Here is a 12,095-nt window from a genome sequence, read left to right as displayed (position 1 = left end):
AACCAATAATAAATCAGTAGAGCATAAAAGTGAAATTCCACATCTTTTATTTGCTTAACAGTTTTCATTCTCTTGCTTTAATCTCTTTAATGCCGCCATCGATCCCCCCCTCTCTCTTTTCTCTTCTCTGACCGCTGTGCTTAAACTCAAGTGGCACCACTAATTTAATCAAGTGATGCATCTTCCTCTGACACACACACACACGCACACACACACGCACACACACACTCTCTCCATGTGTTATGGTGATTTCCTTCCATCTTCTGATTGGATTTGGGTGGATCGTCTCCCCAGTGGGAATATGGATCTTTCCCATCAGCCTCCTTTCGCTGACCACTTCAGCTCGTCAGTGTTATTTTGACATGTGGAGTCACGCAGTTCTTCTTCATTTGCCAAAGAAAAAGCAAACGGGGGCTTAATCAGTCAGGACAGCTCAACATTTGAGTGCAGGAAGCAAATGGCCTTTACTGTACACAGTGGAGAGGAACCAATGTGAGACTTGAGAGGCGTTTTCTGCAGGGATGGCGGGATGACACACAGAGAAAGACTGAAAAACAAACAGACTCAAAGGACTAAAGACAAAGGTCAATTTAGTCTTTTTTTAAATCTCAAAAATGTTCTATAACTGCATGCTTGTAGCGTTAGACATCTTCGCAGCAGTCTATCGTTATAGCAGTCAACAAAACGGTTAGCTCACACCCTCTTGTGGCTAATATTCACGGGAGAACAAATACAGACCGACACCGTCTGGGAACTTAAGAGCGTTTATTTGCGCCTGCACGCAGTATAAATAGTGCACGCAGACACACACGTCACAACAGAAAAATAACGTCATAACATAAAATACAACAACATAACGTCACTGTGTGTGCCACTCAACATGACTTTGCCACCCATAACATCAGATCTGATGTTATGGGTGGCAAAGTCACAGACGGTGTCGGTCTGTATTTGTTCTCCCGTGAATATTAGCCACAAGAGGGTGTGAGCTAACCGTTTTGTTGACTGCTATAACGATAGACTGCTGCGAAGATGTCTAACGCTACAGGTTATGGGCCCAGTCATACGGGACAAAAATGGTTTAGACTTTTATTCGACGGTGATGAGAAAAATTACGAACTCTGGGAGTCGAGGTTCCTCGCGCACATGGAAATACGCGGCCTCAGGGAAGCTATCTTGGAAGACCCCGAGATAGACCCAGATGACGAAGAATCTCAAACGAAAGCTGAGGCGAAGAGCGGCGAGGCATACGCAGAGCTAGTGCAATGTCTAGACAACAAAAGTTTGTCATTGGTAATGAGGGACGCGTATCGCAATGGAAGAAAAGCATTGGGGATTCTTCGCGAACACTATGCGGGAAGGGACAAACCTCGCGTTGTGAGTTTGTATTATGAACTTTCCACACTCTATAAGGCTGGGAATGAAACGGTCACTGACTATGTTATTCGAGCAGAGAATATATTCACTTCATTGAGAAGAGCAGACGAGTATATTGGCAATGGGCTTCAGATAGCCATGGTGATAAAGGGGCTACCTGAGTTATACAAGCCATTCGTCGTGTACATCACCCAGACAGATGACGCCATAACGTTCAGCGAGTTTAAAACAAAACTGCGAAGTTATGAGAGTACTGAAAAATATGGGAAAAGTGACGTGAATATAGGAGAAGATAACGTCATGAAGACTAGCGGGGCAACGAGGTTCCGTGGAAGAGGAAGAGGAAAGAAAATGACGCTGGCTGATGTCGAGTGTTACACATGCGGTAAAAAGGGACACATGGCCAGAACATGTCCAGAAGAATTCCAGACGAGAAGACAGGAACGGAGATGGGACACACCACAACGAGGAAGGGGGCGCGGTCGAGGACGAGGCCGTGACCAGATGAAGAAAGCTGACGTAGAGACGGAGGCAGAGAGTTTCTTCAAGTTAAGTGACTGTCTTACACAAGGAAGAAACAAGAAAGGTCTCATGGTCGACTGCGGCGCCACAACGCACATGATCAATGACGCCACAAAGTTCAAAACAGTTGACAAGAGCTTCAGACCCGAGGATCACATGATTGAGCTTGCCGACGGAACAAAGATGAGCGGGATGGCGAAGATGAGGGGAGACGCCGAGATCTACTTGCTGGACAGCGAGGGACGTCGGGTGAGGACGAGGCTCAGGCGAGCACTTTACATCCCAACGTTTCCACAAAACATTTTTTCAGTCAAAGCAGCGACAGCCAACGGAGCCGAGATACGCTTCAGGGAAGGTGATGACTGGCTGGTCAACAAGAGTGGTACCAAGTTCAAAATGGATGTGTGTGGTAGACTGTATTATCTTAGCACAGTAGAAGATGAAAATGTTGATGAAGTGTATGGTTGTCATGACATTCAAACGTGGCATAGGATACTTGGTCATTGTAATTTTGATGATGTCGCAAAATTAGAAAAGGTGGTTAAAGGGATGACGATAAAAGGGAAAAATGACAAGTCAAACCAAAACTGTGAAATATGCACACAAGGAAAATTTACACAAAACAGAAACAGACAAGCAGACGCTAAAGCTACAACCGTATTAAAGCTAGTACACACAGACTTGTGCGGTCCTATAGAACCAGATAAAAATGGATACAGGTATGCGATAGCATTTACTGATGATTACAGCGGGAAGATTTTCCCATACTTTATCAAAGCAAAGAGTGACACGACAAAAGCTACAGAAAAATTCATAGCAGATGTAGCTCCATCTGGAAAGATAAAGTGCATTAGATCTGATAACGGTACAGAGTTTACCGGACAAGAGTTCCAGTCCTTACTTAGGAGTAATGGGATAAGGCACGAGACGAGTGCACCATACTCACCTCATCAGAATGGAACTGCAGAAAGAGGGTGGAGGACCTTATTCGAGATGACGCGATGTATGCTATTGGAGAGTAACCTCCCAAAGCGATTATGGACCTATGCTGTACAGACAGCAGCTCAAATCCGCAATAGATGCTACAGTAAGCGGCTCGAGCAGACGCCTTACTGTGTCTTCACAGGAAAAACACCTAACCTGTGTAACATGCACATATTCGGCTCTGAATGCTACGTATACAAACAGGATAAGAAGAAGCTGGATTCTAGGTGTGAAAAGGGGATCTTTGTAGGCTATGATAAATATAGTCCAGCATACAATGTGTATTATCCTGAGACAGGAAAAGTCCTAAAACATAGGCGAGATTTGGTGAAGTTTATCACCAAAGGGAGCGCAGATAGCCAGACTCAGACAGGTTGGGACATGGGAGACGACATTGAGAGTTATGTAGTAACACCACCGAAGGTAGTCAACCAGGATCATCAAGAACAGCCTAAGAAGAGTAAGGAGTCCAGTAACGAGATGACAGAGGAGTCTGAGCTAAAGATCAAGTTCGAGTTGGAAAATGTTGAAGTTGAGGATATTGCTGAGGCAGGCCCGACCAAGACAGATAGTACTCAGAGAGAGCATGGAGAAAGGAAGTATCCTATGAGACAAAGAAAAGCTCCAGACTACTTAGCGTACCAGTGTAAAGCCGAGTGTAGTAATGATCAATGTGAAAATATAGATTATTTCTACAGAGTAGCTTATGATGCACCCAAAACATTTAGAGAGGCTGTGGATTGTAAGAAGTCAAAAATGTGGGTTGATGCGATGCAAGAGGAGATGAACGCTTTGACAGAGAATGACACTTTCACTCTGGCTCCACTGCCAAGAGGCAAACAAGCAGTGGGAGGGCGATGGGTATATGCAGTGAAAGAGAGCCCTGATGGATGTGAGACTTGCAAAGCAAGATACGTTGCAAAGGGGTATGGTCAAGTGGAAGGGATTGACTATAAAGAGACTTTTTCACCAACAGCCAATATGACTTCTGTTCGAGCATTAATACAGGTGGCAGTACAGGAGGATCTTATCCTACACCAAATGGATGTGAAGACTGCTTACCTCAATGCTCCAATAGACTGTGAGGTATATATGGAACAACCGGAAGGTTTTGAAACCGAGTCAGAAACAGGAGAACACTTGGTGTGTAAACTCAATAAGTCATTGTATGGTTTGAAACAGTCAGGGCGTAACTGGAACATATTACTGCACGACCACTTTACAGAGAATGGTTTTGTACAAAATGGTGCTGATCATTGTGTCTACAGCAGAGAATCTGAGAACGAGAAAGTGATTCTGTTAGTATGGGTAGATGACATAATCATTGCAGCGAGTAACACCGCCTTACTCAGTGATGTAAAAGAAATGTTGAAGAGAAGGTTTAAGATGAAGGATATGGGTCCACTTAAACGCTTCCTGGGTATCGATTTTACACAGAGTGAGGGAGAGATCAAAATGACTCAAAACAGACACATAGAGAAGATATTGGCAAAATTTGGAATGTCTGAATGCAAACCGAGATCCACCCCATGTGAACAAAAGTTAAACTTTGACAATGAGGGTGAAGTTATTGACTCAGCAGGATATAGAGAGGTAGTTGGTAGCTTAATATACATTATGACATGTACTAGACCTGACCTGAGCTGGGTTGTAAGTAAACTATCACAACACCTAGCAGAACCAAAGCAACAACATTGGGCTACAGCAAAACACCTACTGAGGTACTTAAAGGGTACTATAGATCAAGAACTACATTACCAGAAATGTGAGGAACGCCTACAGCTTGAGGGGTATAGCGATGCTGACTGGGCAGCCGATACAGACGATAGGAGGAGCACAACTGGCTACTGTTTCAGCTTAACTGTGAATGGTCCAGTTATATCGTGGAAAAGTAGGAAACAGCCAACCGTGGCACTATCCACCTGCGAAGCTGAGTATATGGCACTAGCAGCCACTACCCAAGAAAGCATGTATCTTGTACAGCTACTAAAAGGGATAGATAGTAGTAACCAGCAGGAACCTGTCAAGATATATGAGGACAACCAGGGGGCGATAGCTAGATGTTAAAGTCAACAAGTAATAGTAAGTTAATTGAGGCCGTCTTCGTTCGAGCCCCTGCCGAGCTGCCCCTGAGCAAGGCACCGAACCCTCAATTGCTCCCCCTTCTGCGAAGGGTGGTAATGTAATGTAAGTCGCTTTGGATAAAAGCGTCTGCCAAATGATCGTAATGTAATGTAATGTAATGTAATGTCTTCTATAAATATATGACAACAAGAAGTCACTTCTTGTTCAGTACAAGGAAAACCTAAATCTTTATCTACTTTTTTTATTGCTGCTATTTGCACAATCTCTGTGAGACAGTTTACTACATATACAGTATGTATGTATGCACGTATGTGCATGTGACAAATAAACATCTGGAATCTTGAATATATAGAGAATTTTTTCAGGCAATAGTAGAAACTCAGAAAACAGAGAAAAACAATGGTCCACCCGCCCGTAAAACCAGATAAACACTTTATAAAAGACATTTACAGTTTCTTTAAGATGAAGTCAAATATTTCTTCCGTGTGATTTTCCATTAAGGTTGTAAATTTACTCTTGTGTACAGCAGCAACAAAACAACCTATAAACCTAAAATCTTCCACATAAGAACTACTACACAATGTGAAACTACTAATAAGGTTTCTAATCACAAAAATCTGCACTTACTTGTTGAATACGTTTTGTTTGTTGTGATTATAAACTGTTTATATGTAACACATGTATATTTAACTAAAGAGCTTTATTAAACATTATATCATGAAATAACTTGAGTGTTTAATTTATAATAAGTGATTTTCAACCTGTAAATCATATCATTTTATACGATAACCTATATGTTTTACTTCAGTTCAGGATGGAAAATCATCTGGAATTCATGTAAACAAGATGAAGACATGGAGTTTTCTTCTTCTCTGCCTGTGCAGCAAAGGGTGCCTGCAACCAGCTGCCAGTGTCACCCAGGCACCCTCCTCTTTATCAGTGACACCCACTGAAGATGAAGGCATCCAACTGGTGGTAAATAACAAAAAACATCACAGATGCTGTGTGTGTGTGTGTGTGTGTGTGTGTGTGGTGGTACAAATTTGGGTTGGAGGTGTTCATGATGGTTCTCCACACCTCTCACAGGACTGGTTGATGAAGTATGGTTACCTACCTCCTCCTGACCCCACCACTGGGCAGTTGCAGGCGTGGACCGCCGTCACTAAAGCTGTCAGGGCCATGCAGAGGTTTGCTGGCCTCAAAGACACTGGAGTTTTAGGTAAGAACTTGTGTTTGACTCAAACATTTGACTTACAAACACATAAGCCACGTTTCCGTTGGAGGCAAATTCATAAAAAACTCCAACAAAGTCCACCAGTGAGTCGTCATGACCTCAGACGCCTCCATTCTTTGTCTCTCTGTTACTCTTCATCTACTCTTGTGTCGTGCTGTTGCTCTGCGTCTAGTAGAGGTGGAACTTCATCCATCATTCAATTCAATTCAAAACACACCACACTTCTCTCTAATCCTTCTTCTGTGCTGCATTCAGATGAGGAAACAAAGGCACTGATGAACGCTCCACGTTGCTCGCTGCCTGATCAGGAGGAGGAAAAGCAGGAGACATCAAATATGAGGAGGAGGAGGAGGGACTCTTCAATGTGGACCCGCAGGAACATCAACTGGAGGTTGGAGTTCTACACTCACCACCCATCGCTTCAAGTCATCTGTGATTTTGATGATTTTCTCTCACTCTCTCTCACTCTTTCACTCTTGAAGGTTACAAACATACCCCTCTTCCACACGTCTGTCCCAGGAGATGGTTCGTTCACTGGTTTTCTATGCCTTGAAAGTGTGGGCAGAGCCAACTCCTCTGGAGTTCCATGAGGTCAGTGTTTGTTGTTTCACCTTTTCATCCTCTATTTTATTGGATGTATTTGTCAGATGAAGCAAACTGCATCCTGAAGACATTCCCAACATTTGCTTTCCAATCCTGGTCTTTGAGTACAACAGCACATTATATTTCCCACCTCTCTTAAAAAAGTGGGACAGTGAATTTGCTTCCAGGAGTCTTTTTTCGTGACTTGTATTGTTTTACTTTTGTAGCTTTTGGTACCAACACAAACTAAGATAAGATAAGATAAGATGGAAGTTTATTATCCCGAGGGAAATTACTGTGCAACAGTTACAGTACAGCATGAAAACAAGAACCAGAAATCAGAAATCACCAACTAGTGCAATAATTAAAAGTGCAAGAATGTAAGAATGTAAGTAAATAATAAGTACACAATAGTACACACAATAAGGGGTACGAAGTACATACAATGGGGGGAACAGTATATGACAGTATAAGTACATAAGGAGGACAAGGTTACAAAGTGCAATGTGCATCTGACTGTGCGGTATGAGTAATGACAATCTACACAACTACAGCATATACGTGTGTATATATGACATACAGCAACGTTTAGTGCAATATACTATAAGGTGACAGTGAAGCAGGTGGGGGGGGGGGGCCTCAGATCCCTATGTCTCCTTGTCCCACCTCGACCCGAGGTAGCTTTATTTCTCTAGAGTCCGATGGCCACAGGGAGAAAGGATTTCCTATGGCACTCAGTAGTCCACCTGGGGGCAATGAGTCTGTTACTGAAGGTGCTCTTGTACTGAAGGTGCTCTTGTACTGAAGGTGCTCTTGTACTGAAGGAGCTCTTGTAAGCCTTTGGGACGTCACAACAGTCTATTTCTCTGATTTTCACAGCACCATGTAAAATCCCAACAGTTGTTTGAACTGAATATGTGCTTGCTCTGATGAGTTAACTGTGTTGATGGGTTTTCTTCCATGTTCTTCCGTGTGAAAGAGTTTGTCCATCTTTATTTGTCAACCCTTTGGTGGATTAAGGGACCTGTCCTAGGGCTCTGGCCCAGTGACCACTGCCTGAAGCGCCCGATCTCCACTGATATGACATGTCAAATAAGTGGAATCCTCCTTTAACTGTCCAGTTTGCTCTAGGAAACGCTGTCCTATCTCTTCAGGTTGGCAGTCCCGCGACAGCTGACCTCCTGGTAGACTTCCACCATGGTTACCACGGTGATGGCTATCCCTTTGATGGGGTGGGTGGTGCTGTCGGCCATGCTTTTTTCCCATCAGACCCCGCCCGGGCTGGAGGAGTTCACCTGGATGCACAGGAGGACTGGGCCTTCAGACAGCCAGGTGGAATCTATAATAAATAAGTGATATTGATTTTGCGCTACACCTTGGACGTTGTGCTCAGGCTTTAATCCGTGTAAATACATTTTCATCTGGAGTGGGTAACAGCACAACACAACATCACATGAGCTGTGAGAAGGCACACTGAAGCTACTTAAGGATAGAGATCCATGACAACATACAGAGGGTCAAAGGTCAGAGGTCAACATATTTGTATCCAACTAAACTTATAAGTTTGTCTAAGGGAGCTTTTAGGGGCTTTAACACGCCAAACATCTCCAAAATGCTCCACATTGCAAAACACATCGTCAGAGACCATTTTGTTAAATTGCTGGCATATGAATTTGATACCTGTATGTATATCTACATACACATACATTTATATACATAATATTTATTCTCCCTTTGATGTCGTCTCAGCCTTTGACATGTGGTTTTTGTAACCTGTACTGTATCTTCATCTTCAGGGGTCAGACATTTTTACTGATGGTAACATTGGAGCTCAAGTTGGTTCTGTGATGTTTGATGTTTTTGTTCATGAAAGGTCATTGTTTCTCATCCCACCTTGTCATTGATCTCCAGCTTCTGAGGGCACCGACCTCTTCACAGTGCTGGTCCATGAGTTCGGTCACGCGTTGGGCCTCGCTCACTCCTCATCCCGACACTCGGTGATGAGGCCGTACTACCAGGGACCTGCCGGGGACCCTCTCCACTACCGCCTGGGAGCCCGAGATCTTGAGTACATCACGCTGATCTATGGTGCGATGTTGTGACAAAGATGAGACATTGTTTCCCTTGTATTATTCTGATTCGTTAAGCAGGATCAGCTGTATTTCCGAGGTGCTCGTGATATTTTTGGATTTTTGATTTAGGTAAAAGGAATCATCTGCTGGCCACTGACATGCCGCGTCTCTCCCCAGAGATTCACTTACGTCGGGGGGGCCACCAGCCACACAGACAAGGGTACGGCAGACTTGCAGATTGTTTCACAATATGTTTCTCTCGTAACTGCCATTTAACAATAGAAACATGTCCTGTCTGCATATGATGTGATTGTCCTCCTCTACTTTGCAGCTCCGTCATCGATCGCTGTAATACCAGTTTTGATGCTGTGGCCAGGATCAGAGGAGAGACTTTCTTCTTCAAAGGTCTGATCACATATGGATGCCACTTGTTTGGCAGCTCTACTAAAAGAGATCAAATGTTCTCCTCTTGATAATCTCCATCTCCCTTCCTCTTACACCTTCCTGTCCTTCTCGTTCTTGCAGGTCTGACGATGTGGCGAGTCAGCAGCAGGGGTCTGGTGTCGAGTCGCGGTGCTTCAGTCAGGATGTTGTGGAGGGATCTGCCCCCTGACCTGCCTCGTCTTCATGCTGTGCTGGAGAGACAGTCAGATCACGCCATCATCTTTGTCAGCGGTACGTCTGCATTTCTTTCTTTTGTTACTCATTGTGATATTCTGGTGATTTGTGTTTTTTAACAAAAGAAAATGATTTCATGAAAAAGCCTTTAAAAGCTTTGATACACGACGTACAACTATGTTCATCTATGACCCTGAAACCTCTATGTTTTCATGGATTCTATTGGATAGTAAGTTGCTGATGCCTCCTCACATCAGTTTTCCCCATTACGTAAAGTAGCTGAGGCATAAGTGTCATTAAAGCATAACACACTTATATTACGGCTTTTATTGTGGCCTGCATAACTTTTATTTTTGTGCTGTTAAAGAAATAAAAGCATGGATCCATTAGGGTCCATTCATAAAGCTACAGAGGCTCAAAGGGCCTGAAAAAAGGGAGTCCACATGTGATTACAACTGACTGAACACAAATGTATTGAAGAAAAATACAGCAACCTCAAAACACAGCCAGACCATTGAGAGTGTTTCAGTGTAGGTGAGCAGCTAAGAGGAGAAGCCTTCTTTAACTCTGTGCAGCTCAGATGCTCCAGATCAGTCGGTCACTCCAACCAGCAGCCTGCACACAGGAGGAGGAGGAACCAGGAGGCACACACAGCCAAAGCAGATAAATGACAAGGCTGAGCCACAAGGCTGTTAAATATCAACTTGAATCCCACCGACTATTTATCGATCCACAGTGGAGCTGTTTGTTGGGAATCAAGTTAAAAACATTTAAAATGACTTTAATCTGAAAGTCAGTTTGTGAGTTTGAGGTGTGTGGCTCCACACTGATGATGTCGTGCTGTTTGCTTCTCTTTCTGAACCAACTCATTACATTTTGCATTTGTCTTCTAGAAAATTAAGAGCTAATGAAAAATGTAAAAGAAAAAAAACATTTAAAAAAAAAGGCAAAAACAGATATCTCTCTGCATTTCTAGTAAAATGACAAAAAGTGGTCAATAAGAAATACACAAAAACTACTTAAAACACAAGTAGTTTCATTGGCATGACCTGAAATGTAGAATGAATAAATAATTGTTTTATTTCATTGTTGTTTCATTGTTGTTCATGTTTTAAAAATCACGTTTTAAATATGTTGATGTTTTGGTACATTGTAGGTGAATCAGAGAACTAACCACTCTGTTTCTGTGTCTCTGTAGGTTCCCAGTTTTGGCTCTTCAGGGACCTCTCTCTCCAGGAGGGCTACCCACAGCCCCTCTCCGCCCTCAGGATGGGGGTGAAGTCGGTTGGAGTGGATCATGATAAAGAGGAGACGGCGGTGAGGTGGGGCCTGGTCTGGGACGCCGAGGAGGGCCCCGTGTGGAGGAAGGTGGAGGATGCAGAGGAAGAACAGCAGAGTAACCACACCTGGACTCAGCTCCTTACAGAGGGTGTGAGCGGCATCACCACAGACGGCGATGGTGAGGAGTTTCTGTGTGGATGTGTGGCGTGGTTTTCCTTTGAGATTCGTCAACAACAAAAAAAAGTCCATTTAATAATGAGAGGGTGGGAAAATGGATATGATTAGCCACGTTTGTGGGCAGATCCTAATTGTCCAGAGCTGGCGTGAGCATGTTATTTTTTTCCCCCACCCATATTCCAACAAGAACTTTGGAATTGGACAGTTTTATCTCAAAATTCTGGTCTTTGTACCAACATGGCTCTGCAGTGTATACAGTATGTGGTTTGTGACAAAGTGCCTCTCATTGATGAAGTGGGTGTGGTTGGAACAGAAACTCTTTATTTGGGGTTATTTGGGAGGAGCTTTGAGAAATCCTATTTTGTTGTTGTTAAGAAAGCACAGGAAACATGAACGGCCACCAGATTGCCTCCCTGTCTGCGTTAAAAAGTTAAGGCGAGACAAGAGACTTGAACTTTCTGATTTGTTCCCTCTCTCCCACCTTAGGCTCCATCTTTCTCTTCAAAGGAGACTCCTATTGGAAGTTCAGGTTTCCAGGCTCCCCACACGGGGCCGGATACCCCAAATCCTCAGCCAATGACTGGCTGGACTGCCCAACCTCCTCCTCCTCCTCTCCTGCTGCAGATGACATCTCCCTGTCTGCCTCTCCTCCCACAGGAAGACAGGAGCTCAGAGACAGATGGAGGGAGGACAGAGAGAAAGAGGGAACCAGACGAGAATGGAGGAAGGATCACAAGAACGGGAAACATGGAAATAAACACAAAGACAGACAGGACAGCGGTCCATACATCTGGACAAAGTGTAGTTGCCACAGTGGGGCACCAGGTGGCACGACAGAATGTGTGCTTGCTGTGTTGCTGCTGGGCACATGGACACTGAAAACTATTTAAAGGTGAACTGGGCATCTATCAACAATCCATCCATTTAAATCATTATATGGATATGTATATGGCCTATATCATAGGTGGAAAATATTGGAATGAAAGACATTCTTCCAAATTTCCACTAAGAATGAAAAGATTTCATACAATCACGCCAAGTTCCACTTGCCATCTTGTTCTGAAACCAAGTCGTTACACTGTGTTTACCCCCAAAGCTCTTTGTTCAGAATCTCAGTCAGTAAAACCTTAAACGTGTTAACTAACTAACAACTGAAATACTGA

General features: G+C 43.6%; 1 protein-coding gene across 1 annotated transcript; it reads left to right on the top strand.

Annotated features, from left to right (window-relative positions):
• The first annotated feature begins 1,881 nt into the window (after positions 1 to 1,881).
• LOC142989235 (matrix metalloproteinase-25-like) lies at positions 1,882 to 11,822 on the top strand. Its single transcript, XM_076138687.1, has 13 exons — positions 1,882 to 2,281; positions 3,026 to 3,398; positions 5,853 to 5,943; positions 6,055 to 6,187; positions 6,458 to 6,593; positions 6,685 to 6,793; positions 7,939 to 8,116; positions 8,696 to 8,872; positions 8,986 to 9,076; positions 9,188 to 9,261; positions 9,382 to 9,531; positions 10,673 to 10,933; positions 11,419 to 11,822. The coding sequence occupies exons 1-13, from the start codon at positions 1,882 to 1,884 to the stop codon at positions 11,820 to 11,822; spliced, it is 2,577 nt and encodes an 858-aa protein (XP_075994802.1).
• The last annotated feature ends 273 nt before the right edge of the window (positions 11,823 to 12,095 follow it).

Source organism: Genypterus blacodes, unplaced genomic scaffold, assembly GCF_046128005.1.
Source record: "Genypterus blacodes isolate CSIRO-AG114 ecotype Tasmania unplaced genomic scaffold, CSIRO-AGI_Gbla_v1 ptg000395l_1, whole genome shotgun sequence".
Lineage (NCBI taxonomy): Eukaryota > Metazoa > Chordata > Actinopteri > Ophidiiformes > Ophidiidae > Genypterus > Genypterus blacodes.
The sequence above is the reverse complement of the archived record's forward strand: the minus strand, read 5'-3'. Positions and strand labels throughout refer to the sequence as shown.

Excerpts from the sequence above, each read along its gene's own strand:
- LOC142989235 (XM_076138687.1), top strand. The coding sequence starts at position 1,882 with ATGAAGAAAGCTGACGTAGAGACGGAGGCAGAGAGTTTCTTCAAGTTA. Across the intron at positions 2,282-3,025 it reads CTGGCTGGTCAACAAGAGTG|GAAAAACACCTAACCTGTGT; the intron begins GTACCAAGTTCA and ends GTGTCTTCACAG. Across the intron at positions 8,117-8,695 it reads CTGGGCCTTCAGACAGCCAG|CTTCTGAGGGCACCGACCTC; the intron begins GTGGAATCTATA and ends ATTGATCTCCAG.